The sequence below is a fragment of the Sturnira hondurensis genome, unplaced genomic scaffold, assembly GCF_014824575.4.
Source record: "Sturnira hondurensis isolate 20B ecotype Veracruz unplaced genomic scaffold, ASM1482457v3 Scaffold0004257, whole genome shotgun sequence".
Taxonomy (NCBI): Eukaryota; Metazoa; Chordata; class Mammalia; order Chiroptera; family Phyllostomidae; genus Sturnira; species Sturnira hondurensis.
The window spans coordinates 5943053-5964039 of record NW_028076888.1 but is presented as its reverse complement, the minus strand read 5'-3'; the positions used below and the strand labels follow the sequence as shown (position 1 = coordinate 5964039).

At 57.2% G+C, this 20987-nt stretch overlaps 1 protein-coding gene across 6 annotated transcripts in view; it reads right to left on the bottom strand.

Moving 5' to 3' along the window:
• CTNNBIP1 (catenin beta interacting protein 1) overlaps nt 1-20987 on the bottom strand; it is a 44967-nt gene that overhangs the window by 5613 nt on the left and 18367 nt on the right. For 2 of the 6 annotated variants that reach the window (XM_037045292.1, XM_037045291.1), the window contains exons 2-4: nt 18749-18833; nt 13734-13850; nt 13060-13150 (exon numbers count right to left, since the gene is read on the bottom strand). In XM_037045292.1, coding sequence (XP_036901187.1) covers nt 13060-13150; nt 13734-13829 — 187 coding nt within the window. In that variant the 5' untranslated portion in view covers nt 13830-13850; nt 18749-18833. Of the gene's footprint in view, nt 1-12117; nt 12251-13059; nt 13151-13733; nt 13851-14459; nt 14481-14521; nt 14594-18748; nt 18834-18981; nt 19056-20987 lie in introns of those variants that run through there. The other 4 variants (XM_037045287.1, XM_037045286.1, XM_037045288.1 and 1 more) reach the window with 4 other exon arrangements.

Sequence of the window (20987 nt, the reverse complement as noted above, 5' to 3'; positions counted from 1 at the left end):
CATTCAATGTTGTGTTGACAGTTCTATCCGAGGCAATCCAGCAAGGAAAAGAAATAAAAGGCACGCAGATTGGAAAGGAAGAAGTAAAGCTACATTTGTAGATGACCCGGATCTCAAATATAGAAAACCCTAAGAAATCCGATTAAAAAAACTATTAGAACTAACACACAAGTTAAAGTTACATGGTATAGAATCAATATACAAAATTATTTGTATTTCTATACACTACCAATGAATAATCTGAAAATAAAGTTAGAAAAACAATTTCACTTACAATGGCATCAAAATTAATAAATTTAGTAGAAATAAATTTAACAAATGTACAAAATTTGTATTCTAAAATATATAAAACATCATTGTTCAAAACATCGCTGAAAAAAAATTCAAAAGAGCCCTGGCTGGTGTGGCTCAGTGGATTGAGCGCGGGCCTGTGCAGCAAAGGATCACCGTCCGGCTCAAGTCCCAGTCAGGGCACATGCCTGGGTTGCAGGCCAGGTCCCCGTAGGGGACACATGAGAGGCAACCACACACTGATGTTTCTCTCCCACTCTTTCTCCTTCCCTTCCCCTCTCTCTAAAAATTAAAAAAAAATAAAATAAAATATTTTTTAAAAGAGTAAAAAATTTTCAAAACAATCCCTATCAAAATCTCAGCTACCTTTTTTTTTTTTTGCAAAATACTGATAAGCTGTTCTCAAAATTCATATGAAGACACGAGGACCCAGAATTGCCAAAACAACCACGAGAAAGGACAGAGCTGGATTCACACTCTCGGGGTTCAAAACTCACTATGAAGCCCTGACTGGTGCAGCTCAGTGGGCTGGGCGCCCCCCTGCAAACCCAAAGATGGCCAGGTGGTTCCCACTCGGGGCACACACCTGGGCTGCAGGCTGGGTCTCCAGGTGGGAGCACACTCGAGGGGCGGTTGATCGATGTTTCTCTCCCTCTGTCGCTCCCGTCCTTTCCCTCTCTCTAAAACAAACTAAATAAAATCTTTCAAAAACTTACCGAGAAGCTACGGTAACCAAGACCGAGTGGCGTGGCATGAGGACACAAGGACAGATGTACAGATCAACAGAAGGGAACTGAGAGATCAGAAACGACCCCTCCTATTCGTGCCAGTCAAGTTCTCACAAGGGTGCCATGGACAAATGGTGCTGGGACAACCGGACATTCACACGTACAGGAGGAAACTGGACCCCTGGCTCACATCGTATTAAAAAGTTAACTGAAAATTCCCCAGCGACCTACAAACATCCTTGAAAAAAACACAGGAGTGAATCTCCGTGACCTTGGGTCAGGGAGGGGCTGCTTAGATATGACACTCAAAGCACAAGGAACAACGTAAAAAAACAGATAATTTGGGCTTCATCCAAGTTAGAAACTTCTTGTGCTTTAAAGGGAACTATAAAAACAGTGGAAAGGCGACCCATGGAACGGGAGAAAGTGTGTGCGATGCGTACATCTGGTGAGGGGCTGGTGTCTGAGATTTTCAATAAAAACTCGATAATTATAAAAAGTGAAACAACCGAATTTTGGAAACGAGCAAAGAACCTGAATAGACATATGAGTGGCCAACGGGCACAGGACGCTCAGCATCATTCGTCGTCATGGAAATGCAAACTCAAACCACAGTGAGGCCCCACTTCCCACCCACCAGCAGGGCAGGAAGCAAACAGGGAGACAGTAACAAGCATCAGCAAGGATGTGGAGAGAGCAGAACCCTCCGTCGCTGGTGGAAATGGCAAGTGGCCAGCGCCCCAGCCGTCCCCACCCACAGCCTTCCCATCCCAGCTGACCCTCCTCCCTTCTCCGGCCCTGGCTCAGGTCAAAAACCCTGGGTCTTCCTGATCGCCCTGTTCCCGCCCCACCCCCTCCGCACACAACTTGCCATCCCTTTGTTCAAAACTCTCCAAAGGCATCTTATTACAAGGCGTCTTGTTCCTTCGGAGTAAACTCCAGCTCTACACACCGAGCCTGCAGGGCTCAGTGGGATCTGGCCTCTGGATGCCTGCACACCCCTGCCCCCCTCTGTGCCCCCTCCCACCACAGGGGCTCCTGGCCGGCCTCCAAGCACAAGGACTTGCACCCCAGGGCCTTTGCACTTGCAGCTTCCTCTGCCTCAATGCTCTTCCCTGAGTCTATCTCACAGCTCTTGTCCTTCATGCCAGTCTGTGCAACCCGCCCCCTCCGCCGAAGGTCCCCCACCCTGACCACCACTGCTGAAATGGCACCTCGAGTCAGCCAGGCCACGGTGGCCAGCATCAGTAGGCTCAGAACAACCCTGCAGTGACGTGTTGACGTCACCTTGTTTTCCCACTGGAAAGAACATTCCATAGGACCAGGGCTCTGTCTCGCTCACTTGCACATTCATAGCTCCGGGGAAAGCCCCCAGGGTACAGGAGGAGCGGCTGTTGCGGACCCCGTGAGCTCAGAGACAGAAAGCAGCTCGTTGCCTCAGAGGCAGAGGCATGTGGAACACAGACCCCGAGTCCACCCACACCTGCATGGCCACACCCTCAGGAGAGGGAGCGACTGACTTCTGGTCCCCTCCGAGCACTGCGGCTGCTCAGGCCTCCAGCCAGAGACTGGGCCAATATGTCTGCCCCCATCAGAAAAGAACCAAGACGTGGGACTGAGAAAACACAATGTCAGAGCAGCCCTAGGGTGCCCTGGAGAAAACTCCACGTGGAGCCCAGACTGTCACCCTGGGAGCAGCCCCGCCCCAGATGCCTGTCCCCGTCTCCACGCCCGGCCCTGGCCTGCTGCCCACCGGACACCTCCCTGGTCCCAGGCTCGCCTGCTGTGGAAAGCAGGGCCGAGGCACTGGCGAAGCGCAGCTCTGAACGGAGTAGGGCACCCTGCGGGCCGTCCCAGCCCACGCCCAACGCCGGCTTTGCCCCTTTCACAGAGTCCAGTCAAGTGACTGGGGAGGGAAAAATGACAAATATGCAGGAGCTTAAAAAAGGGAAGCTGGCCCCCAGCTGGGGGTGGGAGGCAGACAATGGGGTCACTGGTCCATGTGCAAACTCTGGATGAATTCACAACAGCAGCGTGGAAAGCCCAGCACAGGCCGCACACAGCAGCACCCTTGGCCCGGCCCACGTCCCGGCTGCCGGAAGGGAACCTACACGTGGCCACCAGGGAGCCGGCTCACTTGGAGGTGCTGGGGCGCAGGGAGCAGTGCGGTTTGGAGAAAGCCCCGGACAGAGGCATGAGATGCAGCCCCCAGCCTCTGCACAGCCACGCTTGACATTTGAGGCTGTAAGTTCACATCTTTCCAAAAAGGTCTTTTCCATCACCTCAGTCTGTTTCTGGAATTGTCGGACGCACTTTTACAGGCTGCGTGGCTACAGCTGGCTCAGCGATGGTGGGTGGGAAAGAACAGAACGAGGGACAGGGAGGCGGCCGAGGCCCTGAGGCCCAAGGGTGGAGTGAGGGCGCTCGAGGTCTGTTTCTCAGACCCGGTCGGGAAAGCCTCCTGGAGTCCCGCCCTCGCCCACAGATAGGGCTACTCCCAGAAGTGGCACCTGCCATGGACGGGGGCGCCCACATCACCCAGTCTGGAGCCATGGGCTCCTCTAAGCCCAGCCCCCCACAACCACGTGCTCTGGGGACAGGAGGCTCCCTGAAACCTCCGCACCCCTCACTGGGCAGGTCTTCCCAGAACCACACCCCATGGCCAGACACGCTGGGGGCAGGGATCTCCTGACCTGCTCTCCCGAAGGGACCTAACGCCTTCCCAAAGAGGGTGAACCACTGGGGCCGAGAAACTGAGAGACACAACCCGGAAACCCCAGCCTCCAAACTGCCACACCACTGCAGGTGGGAGACGGCCAAGGGCATTAACTCTGGGTAGGCGCTCAAAGCCATCCAGGGAACCCAGCCGGCCAGACCCGGACACCCTCCATGCCCCCGGCCATGGACCGGAGAGGAAACACGGCCACATGCTCCTTCTTTGACCATGTGATTTTGGTGGTGGTACCTCTTCACCCAGTGACCTCATGGTCATTGTCACTGGCTATACCAACTAGAGTCTGCTACCGGGCTGCGCAAAACTGCGGTGACTCAGCTGCCAGCTCTGCGGAGGTGAGCCAGGCAGCAGGGCCCCTGGAACAGCAGGTCGCAGACGCTGCGCCAAGGGGGGACGCTCCCCCAGAGACGAGGCTTGAACGCCACCCTGGACTGGGCGTCCTCCCAGACAAACGCCGAGCGCTGGGCGGCATCACCGCTTTCAGCAGCCACAGCCTAGGAGCCTGGGGTTCTCTACATCTCAGCTCTGATGCCCAAAGTTCCCGAGGGGATGGATTTACCCAGAGACAGCAAGACACCGGCTGCCATGGGGACAGCAGCTCTGATCCACCAAGTCTTCACAGCCAAAGCGGGCCTCCAGGCTCGGTGGCACCTACTGGCCTCCCAGCTGACAACAGTCACCAGGCACCCAAGCTGCCGGAAGGTGAAGCACGCAGGCGGGGCATGGAGCCGGCTCCCAGCAGGCTGTGGGGCCTCCAGACCTGCTGCTGAAGGCCCTCCCTTGACCTGGGCTGCCTCTGTGGGTGCTGGTACCCCGAGCCTGACTCTGGGCCTGACCACACCTAGTGTGGGGTCCCGCCTGCTGGCCTCTGTCTCTCCATCCACAAACCACGAGTTGAAGCAACCCCACCTGTCTTGGCACCGTGGGCAGTGCCCACAGAACAAAGCATCGCAAACGGCATCTCATGGGGTCACAACTCAGGCACTACCACACCTGGTCTTCTCTGGTCCAGACCTGTTCTCCTAAACCTACCTGCTCTAGTCCCAGACCTGCTCCCCCAAACCCGTATCGCCCCCTCCTACACTCTGTACCCTGAGCCCAACACACACACCTACTCTGAGGTCTGCCTCATTATTTGAGTGAGACGCCGTTCTCCTCACTCTAATTCTTTGCTTTCCCACAACGTCCGCTCTCCGCTCTCCTGGACCAGACAGTGTGGCTAAGTGCGAAGGGGACAGGATCTGGGAGGCGTGGGTGGATGCCTCTAGGGGTCAGGGGTGACCAGGTCTTCAGAGTCCTGGCATGTCCCCAAACTCTAGCAGACATCAGAACCACCTGCAGGTTCTTTCGAATGCAGATTCTCAGGCTGTCCATCTGACTCTGCAGGCCTGAGGTGGGGCCCAGAGTCTGCAGGTGTGACAAGTGCCCTTGGTGACTCCAGAGTGGTCGTCTGTGGCCCACACCCTGAGAACCTGATGCTGCAAACAGCCCCCTGATCGCCCCTCCCCACCCCCGAGCTGTTGTCTTTCCTTCTGAAAGAGACGCCTGTCCTGCTTCTGCTTCCTTGGGTCTCACTCACTGCCCGGCCCCTGGCAACCCGGCTTCCTGCTGGGCTCCCCAGAAACTGTTTTGGGAAAAGTCACCACGGACCTCTTCAGTACAAGTCAGGAAGCCCTGACGGTGACCCTGGTGTCCTCCCACTGTCCTCAGCACTGTGCTCCCCCTGCGTCCTCCACTGGGTCACCACCCCCACTCCATGCCTCACCGACACCCACACCCAGTCCCATCTCCTCTCCCTCACACCCAAACTCTGACTCTGCTCCCACCCCCTCGTGGATACCCACATGCTCCACCCCTGGCTCCCCTTCCTGCCTCCTCCACTGGGACCCCCGTCTCAAACCCCATCCCCACCTGTCGGCCCACCTGCAGGTTCTCTGTCCTGTGACCCATCGCCGCCGAAGTGCATGCGGATCCTTTTGCATGTGACATCACTGTGACCTTCCAGCTGTCTCCCTGCCCCACCCTCTGGCCCAGGACCTCTCCCCAGCACTTGCCCTAAGTGAATGACAACTGACCTGGCTCTGTCCCCCTTCAGGCCCATGGTGACCCCTTGCAGTCTTCAGAATAAAACTGCATCCTGAGCCCATTTGCCTTTCCAGCCACCTACCCAGCAACTGCCACCCCAGGGGGACATGAAGACGCTCAACACTGGCGCAGGCTGGGCAAGCCCCAGGGGCTCCCTGGGCCTGGGACAGCCCCCCCACACCCCGAGGCATCCTCCCAGCCCAGGCAAACGGCACATCTCCTTGCGGTTCCTGGGTGGGTTTCCCTCCTCTCGGGATCTCAGTCCCCTGCGACCTGTGCACCCAAAGTGCTCTACACACCTGTCCTTGTGTCCACCCTGCCGCACCAGCAGCTCCAGGGTGGGGCCGTCACCTCGCACCATGCCTGGGGCACAGACCTGCAGGCTAATGTGAGCGGAAGTGTCCCATCCCCGGGAGAGGGGCCCCTGGGTGCTCTTGTCCGAGACAGAGGTCGGCCTCTCACGGGGTGTCTGGGGGTCGCGCAGGGGCTGGGAGGCCTCTGTTCTCAGGCCTGAACAATGGACCCCTTCCAGCGACCATGGAAGGCGGAAGCAGCCCTTCCCAGGCCGGAACCAGACATGGAGTTGAGCAACTGGCCTGTGCTTCACACATTCCTTCCCCTTTCTGGGGTTTGTGGGCTTTCTGTAATCCAAGTTATCACATACCAAGTCTTTCTGGTTGATTTTTCAGTTGGATTCAATGTATATGTGACTTTTTTGGCTCAGTTTTTAAGTTTTTAGGTTACAGGTAATTCTCATGTAAGTGTTGATTAAAGTTAAAGAAGATTGGCTTTCCGTCCCATACAGCGGGATTCTCCCGGGGCCTGACCATCATTTCGGTCCAGTTTGTCACCTCGGGCGCCTCTGGGAGAAGCCTCGGCCCACGCACAGGTCCAGCAAAGCCCCGCTCTGCGTCTGAAGCTGGACACAGCGCAGACCCTGGCCCCATAGGGGTTCTGATGTAATGTACGACTGGGGACGCGGCTCACGAGCCAGAGGAGGGGCTGTGACCACCTGAAAGAGGCCAGGGAAGACTGCGTGGAGGAAGTGAGAGTATGGAAGGGTGTCCCAGAGGATTCCAGGAACCGCACTGGCTGGAGAATGGGCAGGATGGTGCCAGCACCTCTGCGGAGAGCCGCAGAGGGTCCAGCGGGGCCATCGGCCGTGAAGTGCCACGGGTGGGCCACTCCCTGAAGGGGCTGGCTCCCTGCTGCTTTGCTCGTGGCCACAGCTACTTTACCAAGGTCCCAGCGTAGCCCTGAGACCAAAGGGCCTGTTTTAGGCTCTCTGGCAGCATGCTTTAAGCCAGCAGCCTTGGCTTCCGAGGGGCAAAGCCAGCAAAGCCCTGAGAGAGCCCAGCTGGCTCCAGGCTGTAGGGGACCTTCCCCGGAAAGTCTCCTACAGAAAAGTGTGGTCAGGCAGAGGCCAGAACAGGCGGGTGGAGCCTGAACCAGTAACACAGCTCCCAGGCCAAGGAGAGGGGAAGAGAAGGGCCAAGAGCTTCCTTAGCAAAACAGGCCATGTCTTGCCCTGGCTGGTGTAGCTCAGTGGATTGAGCACAGGCCTGTGAACCACATGATCGCGGTTTGATTCCCAGTCAGGGCACATGCCTGGGTTGCAGGCCAGTTCCTGGTTCCCGGCAGGGGACGCATGAGAGGCAACCATACATTGATATTTATTTCTCTCTCTCTCTCTCTCTCCTTCCCTTCCCCTCTAAGATAAATAAATAAAATCTTTTAAAAAAAAACAGGCCACATCTAGACGGGTCTCTTACAGCTTCGGAACACCTGGACAAGGGCCTCTACAAAGCAGCGCTCGAGGACAGTTCTGCAGGTGAGTGGCTGTGGGGGGGCCTCTGCGAAGTGCACTGGGGACCTGGGACTGGCACTGGCTGGGTGCCCTGTCCCCTGTGCGGTGCCAGGGCAGGAAGACACTGGTCCTCTCAGAGAAACAGCACCTTCGAAGCACCCCAAACAACAGCTTGGTAGACTCTTCCCAGTTTATTCTGTGCCCTCCTGAAATTCCATGTTAACTGCCCAAATCCCGCCTGTCTGTTAGGTAAAACGCTGCTTTGCTTAAAAAGTGCACATGGCCTGCGAGCTGCTCCTAGAGTTTATCTTAAAGCAAAGGAAGATTTACACACAGAGTGTGCGACACACGGCCCGCCCGGGCCCCACACTGACGGGCTCTGTCACTCAACGTTCGGCTCGTTGTTTTGCCTCTCTGGCCTGTCATCTCATCCTGAACGTGGCCCGGGACAGCGCCCGCCTCACAGGCCTGGCTCGAGGATCCACCGGGAAAACGCTGGGCAAGAAACTGGGCTCAGAGGAGGGCCTCAATGAATGTTTGCTGTTATCGTGATTAATGTGAAAATGAGAAACAAATGTGGAACAATAAAGGCTTGGAGGAGAAAACATAGATACACGGCAGAGCCATATGGCTGTACATCCTGCAACTGCTAAAACGTTTTATTGAAAATTGTTTAAGAACATTGTAAAATTATCATAAGTAAAAAAAAATGAATGTTAAAATGGATAGTAAAATGTTTACAGTATATGGTCCTGACTTTATGATGGAACTAGATGCATGTTTTTTATTTTATTTTTTAAAAGATTTTTTAAAATTTATTTAACCTTAGAGGGGAAGGGAAGGAGAGAAGGAGAGAAATACCAATGTATGGTTGCCTCTCCTGTGTCCCATTCTGGGATCTGGCCTGCAACCCAGGCATGTGCCCTGATGGGAATCAGGGCCGAGATCCTTTGGTTCGCAGGCCCACACTCAATCCACTGAGCTATACCAGCCAGGGCTAGCTGCATGTTTTTTAAAGACGGACAAGAAATTTAACTAAAGGTAACAGAGGTAACAGTTACGTGCCAGGATCCAGTCCTTGAAGCTTCTCTGCGGCTTCTCTCTCTCCCTGGTTTTCTCCAATGACTGTGCCTTACTTTACAACCAGGACAAAGGGTCAACTTGTGTGACGGGGAGGGGAACACTGGCAGGGATAGGCAAAGATGAACATTCTGTCCTGCTGGCTTCAGAAGCTGCAGCCAGGCCTTCTCGGCAAGGTGCCCTTCCTGGAGAAGCACTGATTTCCTTCGGGTCAAAGTCAGCTCTGCCTGGCCACCGTCAGGGGCAGGGGAGAGTGCTCAGAGGGTTGGCTCCGAGGCTCTGCCTTTCTGGGCCCCACAAATACAAGGAGGGAAGCCACAGTCCCAAGCTCAAGGGGCTCAGAGCTGGTCTGGATATAGAACAGGAGACAGTGTGGGAGCAGCACAGCCCAGGAACACGTGTGATGGAAATTACAGGAGTGCCTGGTCTGCAGAGGCAGGGGAGTCCAATGCAGAGGCAGAAGGGTGAGAACACGCGTGGCCCGAGGCAGGAGCTAAAAGCCATTCACTGTGGCTGTTCATGGTGCTTGAGGTCCCTGTGTTGCAGGTGGGCAGGGGGTCTTGCTCATCATGCTAAGGGGGTTATTCTATCCTGAAGCAGAAGAGAGCCACTGAAAGGGTTTGAGTCAGGAAGAGACCGGCAGATGTGGCCTTCTAAAGTCCCCCTGGCCGTGCGTGGAAAGTGCCCTGTGGGGGCAGTAAGAAGTCAAGGAGCTGGTGAGCAGCTGTTGCAGCAATTGAGACAAGAACCAGCCCGGGCCCAGACCACAGTGGGGGTTCCCACCGCAATGGAGGACGAAGCAGATCTCAGGAGCATTAGGCGGTAGGATCAAAGGGCTCGGTACTAACTAGATACATGGGGATGAGAGGAGGACACAGGGTACGGGGGTGGCATGTGCGTCATGGCAGAGGATGCAGGCGAGGAAGGTTGTGACCCTGGGGCTGCTGAGGGGGGACATCAGTGTGAGGTCACAGCACTGTCCATGGAGCTCTGGGGTTGGCAGCGGGGGCTGGGCTGCGAGCGACTATCTGCTAAAGTCGCCGCGCAGGTGAGCTCCCAGAGAGAGTGCGTGAGGCTGAGCGTGGAGAGGACCAAGGTGGGGGAGACCAGTGTGATGACAGGAAAGAGGCTGTTCACAGGGGGGACGAGCAGAGGGAAGTGGAAATTTAGGGGAGAGAGAGAGAGATGTGCGCATCATGCAAGACAAGGAATGAAAAAGAAAAGCAGGGATTCTGGAGGCAGGCCCACCATTCAGTTCAGTACTGGGGTGCAGCTGGAGCCCTCTGCTGGAATGGTTTAGTCAGCCCCTCGGGGGAGGACCCATGGGCCAGGGTCTCCAGCACCCGCCTGGACCCAGCAGATTCTCATAAGTTCAGCGAGGGCAGAATGGGAATGAAGGAGGCCGGGAGAACGGGTGCAGGGTGCAGCATCAGATCGCGGTGGGTGAGGAATACCCTAGAGAGGAAGTGCACGCGGGTCTGGAGGTTGTGGGCAGGACCCCAAGATCAAAGCAAGTACTGGTCTACTGTGGGTCGGGTGGCCTCAGGCCCCCTGCCGAGGGGAGCTGGAACAGCAATAGGTTGCGGCCACCCAGGAGGGAGTGTGGGGCATATGCTGAGAGACAGCGCCACCTGGTGGCAGGAGGCACTCACACCAGGCTTCTGCTCCTAGGTCTTTGGGGGTCTTTCGTGCTGGGGTGTCCTGCACTGGAAACAGTGAGCCAGAGCTCTTGCCACCTGGGCAGCACTGGCGCCTCTGACAGCAGGATGCCCTGTGGCATCAGCCGAGGTCGGCTCTGCCAACGCAGAAGTAGCCAGACTAGATTTTTAGCTGACAGTCACTTGGTAAGGACAGAAACGTAAGGTTCTGCCCTTGGGCTTGCACCTGTACCAAGGGAGAGACCAGACTGGCTGCTCTTTGGTTGTTCTTGTGTGTTTGTCTGTAGCACCTTTGGACCCACAAAGAATAACAGCACGCGCGTGAAGCTCTTCCAGGCTCAGCTGCCCGCCCCTCTCCAGCTCAGGGTCCACAGGAATTCGTGGGGCTTTCTGCAGAACATGCCTTCCCGTGAGGTGACCGTGCAGGTGAGGGGCAGCCTGCAGGGCACCCGGCAGTTGGAGAACCACACCTGCCACCAGCCTCCCCACGGGGCTCCCCAGGCTCCAGGGTCAGCACCAGAAGCCTGCTTCCTGGAGAGAGGCGTGTGTGAGGCCGGCCTGGCTGTCCCAGGGATACCCCGAACTCAGAAGGGCCCAGACCCTGGGACCCAGACGGTCCCACCCATACAGCTGTGGCTCACTCCCGACTGCTCAGCAGTTTCAGGCCAGGTGAGGTCGCTATGACCTCCTTAGACCACTCGGAAGAGCTCATTTTTATTCCCAATTGTTGCTATAGCTGAGTAAGAGAAAGAGTTCTCACAAAAATACTTTTTGAAACTTCTCTTACCACAAAAGAAATGGATATGCGATGTAAAAAAATCAGTTTAACAAAAACATGTGACTGGGAAAGTGGAAGTCCCTTATATAGTTTTACCCTCTAACACAATTTTCTATGAACAGCCTGTGTATTTTCCTTCAGCTTTTTTTTCTGTACACACACATGCGTGAGTGTGGGGGGAGGGGTGTCTGTTCTGTTTTCTATACTGACAGGTGGTTGTACAGCTTACCTTGATTTTTCCATTAAGAGCATTTGACTAGAGGTATTCCTACTCTACGCCCCCGCCCCCCCCCCCCAGCTCAAATTCAGGTTAACTCAGTGACCCCAGACCAGGGTAGGAGGACAGGTAAGGGCCCAGGGATGCAGAACTGTGAGGGTTTCAGGGAGAGATGGTTCAGCCGCAGGGGAGATGAGCCTGGGCTAGAAATCCAGGTCAGCCTAGGAGAGAAGTGTGCTCCCGGAAAACACGCCAGGAGGGACAGGAGCTGACTGCACACCCCCTGTCTCCTTCCCAGCTCCGCCCACAGTGCAGCTGGCACAGAACAGGCGGCCCAATGGCGAGCGACTGTTGAGCCGCTGGGACGTCCTGTACGTTTCTGCTGAGTTAGGTGCACAGGCCTGGTCACACCCAGAGTCAGAGCTTGGGAACTGGGCCCTGCGCCAGGGCAGAGCCCTGTGACATCCAGGAGAACAAGGGCAACTTCAAGACAAGCAGCCTGTGGGCCAGACCTGCTCTTTCCCTTGGCCTCAAGGATGGGCACCCCCAGCACTCTGCCTGCGGAGCCCCCGCCCACCCAGCAGACGTGCCTATACTATTTCATGGCTGACGGTTCAAACTAAGCGCAATAAGAACAAAAGAAAGTAACTAGAAGGCGCTGGTCAGGAAACTGGGCTGAAGGATTAGGATAAGCCTTCCAGAAAGGAGGACCCCCAGCAGCCTCGGTCACTCCAGAACACAGGTCCAGAGTCAGGCTGCAGGTCTGCACCCTGCGCCCCCTGGCAACTGGCTGCACGATCAAGGTCAGTAACTTGTTGCATCTGAACCCATTTCCTCGCCAGCTTATTGCAAGTGATACAAACAGTAGCTATCTACATACAATTAAATGAAATGTATCAAGCACTTAGCACATGCACTAGATAATACATGCAAACGCCACCCACTACCACTGCTGCACTTGGGTGAGGACACCCAAAAAAGTAGTAACTCCCAAGGGCACACAGAGGGCCTCCCTGCTGGGCAGAGCCAGGAGCACCCGGCCACTGTGTAGCCTGTCCCCAGGCCAGGCCTAGCACACAAGGCCAGGTTCACTAACCCTGGACAAGGTGCCGGAGGGGGGTGGTGCAGGGGGCAGGCCAAAGGCTGAGGAATGCAACAATCAGAGCCTCTGTAGTGAAGGGACCCGCAGACCCCTCCATTTCTTGCCTTCCCCAGGTCTAGAGAGGGATCCCACCAGGCTGAGACCAGGCAGGAAGCTCCCAGGGCCCCTTGGCTTGATGTAGCCCCCGCCTAGGGCTCAGCCCNGGCCACTGTGTAGCCTGTCCCCAGGCCAGGCCTAGCACACAAGGCCAGGTTCACTAACCCTAGACAAGGTGCCGGAGGGGGGGGGGGCAGGGGGCAGGCCAAAGGCTGAGGAATGCAACAATCAGAGCCTCTGTAGTGAAGGGACCCGCAGACCCCTCCATTTCTTGCCTTCCCCAGGTCTAGAGAGGGATCCCACCAGGCTGAGACCAGGCAAGAAGCTCCCAGGGCCCCTTGGCTTGATGTAGCCCCTGCCTAGGGCTCAGCCCCGAGGGCAGGAGAGGGCTGTGGCCCCTCCTTGTTTCTCACGGACCCCCATCTAGAAGGGCTGCAGCCGAGCTCCCGAGAGGGCGTGGCCGGCCGCCGGCCGGGGACTCACCCTGGTCGATGGAGTGCTGGGGCAGCTGGCTCAGCTGGCTGTTGACGACCCCCGCGTAGGTGCGCAGGAACTCCTCCTCGCTGGCCGTCAGCTGTGAGGGCGAGAGAGCTGCAGGTGAGGGGCGGACCACCACCTCTGAAGACACCTGCCAAGGCCTGCTCGATCCCCAGGAGGCGCCTCCTCCTCTGCTCCCTGGAGATTTGACCCCTTGGTCACGGAGCGAGCACCCCTTCCACCCCGGAAACGGCCCACCGGGCCTTGCCATTCAGAGCAGACCCGAGGTTGGACTCGTGAGCAGCACAGGGCTTGCAGGCAGACGCAGGCCCAGCTTGGGGGAATGCCCCTCCACATCCACTGCCCTCCCGGTGCCTGTCCTGCCCAGTGCCCCTCGGACCCGTCCTGGAGAAGAGCCTGGGCTGGGAGAGCAGATCGAGGGAAGGTTGGGCGTCAGAACTCTCACCCCCCTGGCCCGGAGGGAGGAAGACTGCCCCACCAGTTCCCCTGGGACTCACATACCGGACTCTGTGCCCCATGAAGCAGCCACAGAGCCAAAGCACAGGCTCAGCATCCCCCTTCCCCGACCACAGCTGCCATGGGCAGCGGCTACAGCCTCTCCTCTGCCTGTACTGCCATCCTCCCTGGGGGCTGTGGCTCGACACCCCACAGGCACTCACGTTTGACCCCATCTTCCTCAGCATGAGCAGCACCCGGACCTTCTGCTGAATGTACATCTCCTCCGGACTCTTCCCGGGAGCCCCCTCGCGGTTCATCCCCTGGCCAGCTCTGGGATCCTGCGGAGCAAGGAGAGACACGGGTGGGTGTCAGGGCAAGACAGGCCAGGTGGAGACACGGAGCTGGGGGGACTGCCCGGGAGCCCACCATGCTGCAGGATCTCGCTTCTGAGAGCCCAGAGCTGGGGGTGAGGTGCCTGTTCCCCCCCACTCCCAGTCACCCCAACAGGACTCATCCCCGGACAGACAGTGGGCGCTGGCGCCCCCTCTGTGTGAAGAGCTGCCAGGCCCAGGGAGCCTGAGCCGGCCGAGCCTGCTGGCCAGCTCTACCTTCGGGCCACCCCCGCAGCAAGGCTCCTGCTATGAGCCACAAGAGATGTGCTACACGACCCCCAAGTGTCCCAGATTTTCAAAGCAAGCGACTCCCCCAAGGAGCAAAAGTGGTGTGGTCAGAGGCAGCTGGCCAGGGCCTTCGCTGGAGAGACTGTGAGATCAGCACCCAGCCCCCAAACCCCAAGGCAGCGCCCTCAGCCAAAGCCCCTGACGAGTTCAAGAGGCCGCTGGCTCCTGGGCTGGGCTCCAAGGAGTCCCTGGATGGGGACCGGAGGGCCCAGGGCAGTGGGGCCGAAGTGCCTGTCCATGGTCCCTGGCGCTACCCCCCAAGCCCACCCCGTCTGTCTGAGGGTGGCTCCTGTGGTGGCAGCTGCGTCCAGGTGCATTGGGGACCCCACCTGCAGCAAGGTCCCCAGAGAGAAGTCCCAGGGTTTCCCCTCCAGGAGGAGCCGGCGGAAAGGAAGCCAGGCGTGGAGGGATTTAGATTACATATTTGTAACTCCTGGATGAGTCAGAAATAACGCAGCAGCTGGTGGGGGTGGAGCCTCAGCGGCCTGGTGCCAAGGAGCTCCGCTCCGAGGACCGAGGGAACTGGGCTGGTGGGCCAAGAACACTCCTCACACCGTCCATCCCTCAGGGTCCAGCAAGCCCTGGACCAGCAAGCTCTCCCAGGCAGGGTGGCTGTCCTGGGGAGGGTGGCTCTCGGTGCAGCCTCAGAAATGTGCCAGAGCCCTGACCTGCAGCCTCCCTGTTGGTCCCCTGTCAACTGCTTAGTCCCCATAGCCTAACAGAGGCCCTGGCCCTAAAAGCCCACACAGTAGGCGAAAAGCCAGCACGATGGGGCTTAAGCAGTGACTCTATGCCTGATGTGACGTGGTCCTCTTTCAGGGCCTTCCCTTCTGCCACCAGAGCCCCAGGCTCCCTAGCCTACTGTCTACCCCTGTCCCCTCCTCCAGGAGCAGAAAAGGGTCTAACTAACAACTGGTGCCTGGGCAAGGGCGGGAAGGCACTGCAAGGCTGCTCCTGAATGAGAGGCAGCCCTGCCACCCCAGGGCCCGGTGCGTGGAATGCAGGGGACAACCCTGACCCCCCTAGCACAACTGCGTGGGAAAGCTCGGTGCTGGGGCTCCACTTCTCACACTGGCCCCTTCTCGCTGCCCCCCCCACCACCACCAGAAGGATCTCTAAAAAAACCCCAGGACACAGGGCCCCACTCCCCACTCCACCTACCCCCAAATGCATCACACAGTCTCACCAGGACCCCACGAGGCCCTCACGGTCGGCCCTGCCTCCCTCTCCTCACTCGTCCCCTTGCCACTCTGCCTTCCTGGCTCCCATCTGTTTCTAGAACCTGCCGAGAAGCTCTTTTCCCAGCAGCCTTTGCACTGAGTGACCCCTGCATCTGGAACTGGATCCTTCGTCTCCCTTGAAGGCGCCTTCCCAGGAAGCCTCTCCAGCAGCCTGGCTGCAGCAGCGCGGGCACCAACCCCTCGGCCCTCTCAGTCACACAGCCCTGACTCGTCCCAATTTCCTAAAAGCACCGAGTTGGAGCAGTTGTTGTNGCTCCCATCTGTTTCTAGAACCTGCCGAGAAGCTCTTTTCCCAGCAGCCTTTGCACTGAGTGACCCCTGCATCTGGAACTGGATCCTTCGTCTCCCTTGAAGGCGCCTTCCCAGGAAGCCTCTCCAGCAGCCTGGCTGTAGCAGCGCGGGCACCACCCCCTCGGCCCTCTCAGTCACACAGCCCTGACTCGTCCCAATTTCCTAAAAGCACCGAGTTGGAGCAGTTGTTGTCTCTTCCCAGCCTGATGGGAAGCCTGTGTGCTCCACTTCCCCGTCCTGGCCTGTGCCCGGGGCTGGAGGGAAACGGCCCTGCGGGCTGAATGCAGTATGGAGACTATACTGCCTGCTGTGTCAAAGCGTCCTCATCCCTCCTACACCCACAACAACTCAGGGCCAAATGTCATCATGCTGAACGGGACCAAAGGGCCCGACTGGCCTCCAGAACCAGACAGAGCTTTCCCGAAGGACCCTTGCTCCCCGGCGGTGTGTGCACTGTGGGGTCTTGTGTTCTCCGAAGGGCATCTGAAATGCCCCGTGAAGCCTCCAAACCAGGAGTTAGGTCTTCCAGGAGCCGAATCTCCTAATTCTGTCCTGTGGCCATTGCTCTTTCCCTGTGACGGTGTGGAAGACAAGAGAACAGCCACTAGATGTCGCTAAAAACTAAAGAACCAGCCCACCAGTGGCAAGCCCTCCCCTCCCGCAACAAGCCCATCTGGCTCAGGCCCTCATTGGATCCTCCGGCCGAAAACGCCACGCCCCTCCCAGGTCCGGGAGCAGGATCTAGTCTTTCATTCAGGGGCCCAGCTCTGCTGGACGCTGCTCATCCCAGGAGCTGGGGGCCTGGCTTCACAACGGCTGGGAGTCCCTTCCTCACTGTGCTTCCCCAGGCAGCCAGGCTCCCTCCAACAGACAAGCAGGCTGAGCCAGTGGGGATGTGTGTGTGCACGCACACCCATGAGTCATTTCACACGTGGCCTATTTTTCAGAGTTTTACTCTGTCCAACATCTTACCCGAGATGCCCCGAACACATCAGTGCTGCCTATTATCTTCCCTCATTGCAGCCCGTCCCCAGGAACCTCCCACTCTAAGCGGGGGACTCACAGGGCTTTGTGGGTGCCTGACCCTGTCTCTGGGGCCGGGTCACTCCCATGTCAGCCCACTTTCCCAGCCTCTGCTGGTGCTTATGTTTCTTTTTGCTCCGGGGAAGATTCTTGTCAGGAGATTCTTGTCATTTCTAAAAAAGGTGATCTTCCAGGGTTCTTCCAGCTCCCACCAGAGCCGATTCCACCCTGCCTCCCGGCAGAGGGCACACCTGGGGCCGGGGCTGGGGCAGCACGTGGCCAGTGAGCGCCCCTCTGTCCCTCGAGCTCCCGTCTGGGTGGGCTAGAGCTTCGAGGCTGGTTTACAAAATTTCTCCACAGAATCGGCACCAAGGGTGTCAGAAGGAAGAAAACGAATAGTTGAAGAGAAGAAAATAAATCGTGATGACCCAAACGACAGGCATTTCGGTCTCTGGTATGCTGCGAGGGTGCTCAAGTTTGTTTGGATTTGCTGCCTATCTGAGCAAACACGCTATTAAATTTTCATCACAGTTCTGACAAGCATCAGACTACCTTCGTCTGAGAATTCCTGTTCTGCCCTGTAGGGATCAAGAACTTGTCTCCATTAAAATGTGTTTAAATTACCTAAGTCCAAACTGCAACCAATTCAAACACACCAACTATTCATCCTGTCCTCCGCCATTAGGGCCAAAGGTGACGATGTCTCTCAATGACGGTCCCCCCCACCAGCCCCACGAAGGTCCCGGCACCCAATGTGGTAGCATTTCCATTCTAAATCCAAAGAAAAATCTGTGTTAACTGCCCAAGTCAGAGACAAACTTGCTCCCTCTCTTAACACATAACATTCTGGAAGCTAACTAGGGAAAAGCATAGGTGAGCTAAAGAGCAGAAAATGGAAAGAAACAGACGATTATCGACCACCCAAATGAACAAGGGCAGAGGCCTGTGGCTACATATCGTGCTGTAGATAAAAGTGGAGATGATTGCAGGAAATTACACCTGACTGGGACAAATGCAATGGAGAGAAACCGAGGTCCCTGCGTTCACTGCAGACACACGGGCGTACCCTCCCCCAGCCCCACACACTCCTTCAGGTTCCAAGCCTGCATTTCCCCGGGAGCGGGGAGGAAGGCCAGCTGGTAATAGACAGTGAGGAAGGGGCTCACGACTACTGGGACGGATCTGAAGGGACAAACGGGGCCCGTGGTCTGAGAGGCCACACTGCGTTTTCTGGGAGACACCCTGCCCATCTCTGCAGGGACCTAACCTCTAGGAGCGTGAGGCCCCCTCTGAAGAGCAGCCCATCTCACCACAGAAGAGGGGGGCATGGCAGGGAGGGACGGGGCAAGCAGCACCGCCGAGTGCAGCCAAGGCCTGCGGACCCATTCCGACAAACAGCGTCAGAAGCTGGCTTCCCTTTGCCAGGCATGCATGGCCCTGAACGCAAACACAGCTACCTGCACTCACTTTTATTTATAAAGTGAAGCTAACGCTGTTTGAACACCCACATTTATACAAGTTGAAATACATATTTATACCGGGGTGATCCTGCACCCACTGGGAAAACACTGAGTGATCTCAGGCCTGGCTGGCAGCGGGGGTCCCGGAGCCGCCCAAGCCACATTTGCTCCATGGGTCCCAACATGTCCTTTGTTTTGTCCATTTTTAAAATGTGACACATTTTAAATGCTCACATTCTAAAACGTACATTTACATTTGTGCAATGTTTACGCTGCGTACCAATACAATGCCATATAACTGTGCTATTCAGAGAACTTCCACAAAATGTCAGCCCAGAGACTGCACACATCCTAACAGACTAGAAGCAACCAGCAATGCTGCTCCATTCGCCGCAGGAACCCACCCATCTGCAGACGTGAGCTCTATTAGGGGCGATGGAGATGCACTGATCTCATCATCGGCCCGTGAGCCTGCACCCCAGGCCCCTCCCGACACTGATCTGTGGCCACATCGACAGACAGCCTCCCCTGGGGTCCTTACCTGCTTCTGGAAATCAGCTTCAGGCGGACAGGTGCTCAACCGTGACGGGCGGGCTGAGGCCGGGGAGAAATAGGAGGGTGCGGCCCTGTGGAGACACAGAACACGGTCATGGGAGGAGCCAGGAGGGGTCGGCAGCTGCCAGAGTCCCACCGGGAGCACACGCCCCGTGCTGACAGATACAGGACGGCGGGCCGGGCACTACGGCAACGGGTTCTGCCGCAGTCCAGAAATACCTGTGTGTCTGGCCAGCCCGGGAAACCTGCACCAACACCTCTGGGGCAAGGTGCTGACTGCAGCTGTGTTCGCCAGTCATTTCCGGCTGAAGCAGGTCACCCACACCCCCTCCCCTCGGGTTAGTCACTGAGGCCAGTTGAGAGCTGCGTTGGGAGTCACTCTGGGACAGCGGACGGGCGAGTCCCAGGCCTGCACGAGCAGGCACACCCATCAAACCTAACCAGAGCCAGGCGCAGGTACCTGGGTGCTCCGCCTCCTCTGCGCTCAGACGTGCATACGGTCTGTGCTTGGTGCATGTAAACGTGAACGAACACACACAACACGACTGCAGGTGATTTATAACCTGCTAGCCTGGCCACAAGTCCACTTGTGCCAAACACCCCCTTTCCAGGAATCGGAATGCTGTCTTCCTTTCTTTTGCCTCCCCATCCCCCCCCCACACACACACACAACCACACCACCCAGGCCCTCTGCGGGGTGATTTGCTGGAGGCATGGACCGAGGAAGGCCACAGGTGGGAGCACGGGGCAGGCAGGGGTGGGTCACGGAGGCCTGGGCAGACCTGGCTGCTGCCTGACCACCTCCTCAGCTGCGGCACACAGACCACGGAGCCCCTGGGTTAGAGGTGGCCTCCCAGCTCTCGGCCCTGCCATGACGGCAGGGCTCTGAGGACAATACCCGAGGGGAAGCCTGTTTTGCGGGAGACACAGGACTGGGGGGAGCCGTGGAATGCTCCATCTTCCACAATTTCTACAAAGAAGGCTGCTCACTCACCCAAGGGGCCGAGGAAAAAGTGTTTGCCATAAAAAGTGAAATTTCAAAAGGCCCCCCTACAGGTGGACACGGCTCTGGCCTCTGGGTGTCTGTTCTGCTCACCCCTTCTACTAGCGACAGCCGCCACCACCACCCCTCCCAGCTCAGGCTGCCCCTATGGGGACAGACGTTCATAGTGATTAATTGCTCTCTTATTCCTCCAGGTATCAAAGCATCCAAATGACAAGGGCCCCACCCAGGTCCCCACATTCCCTCAAAACGAGATGAAAAGAGACAGCTTCCTCCCACTTCCAAGGGGCTTTAACTTCTTCACCCACCACATCAGCCTCCTGCGTCTGCAGGGCTCAGGCCCTTGCAAGGAGCACAGAGGAAGTTTGTTTTCATGACTTTGAGGGAAAGGAAGTAGGAGGGGAGCGAGCAGGGGAGGGGGCAACAGGAGGCCACGAAGGCCTCTGTGAGACCCCGACCTTGACCTCTGAGGAGAGGGCAGCCACTGTGGCCTTGTCTGACTTGGGGTAGAGCAGGGCCACCTGACTTGAAAGCTGAGGGGGTGAGAGCAGGAGTGGGGAGACCATCGAGGAAGCCGTGGCAGAAATTCAGGCAAAAGGCAGGCAGAAGCAGCGGGGCCGGAGCGGGCTGGACATCACAGGGGCTGCTGAGCCTGGTGTTGGGGGCCGACTCCCAGGTGGGCGGGCTGAGGGGCCCAAGGCGGGCATTCCTATCAACAGAGATAGGGAGCCGCTGAGGGAAAAGACCGGGAGTTAAACGTTAGACACCTTGGAGCCTTCCCATCTCTAAGCCTCGGTCTCTTCGTCTGCGGATTGGGGGCGAGGATGGCACCGCAAACTCTCAATAAATACTAGTTACTGTTACTAGAGGTAAGAGCAGAAGGCAACATAGACGATATAAGTAAAAGATATTTTTGTTACAGGATGGGGGTAAAATGGAACAAACAATAAGAATTCAAAGGTTTAAAACAGCCCAGCTTCCTTTTCTCCCTTCTTCTCTCCCAGTTCACCCCTCAGCTCTGCACTAACCGGGAGGAATAATGAGGGGTGAAGAGCTACGAGGGGAGGAGGGCACAGGACCTCACCTCCACGCTTTCTACATGCTGCCCCGAATCCTGGCTTCTCGGCCTCTGGCACCACTGACGGTTCGGGCTGGATGCCAGTCTGTGGGGTAGGATGTCTGGCAGACCCCTGGGCCCTACCTAATACAGTCATGTTTGTGG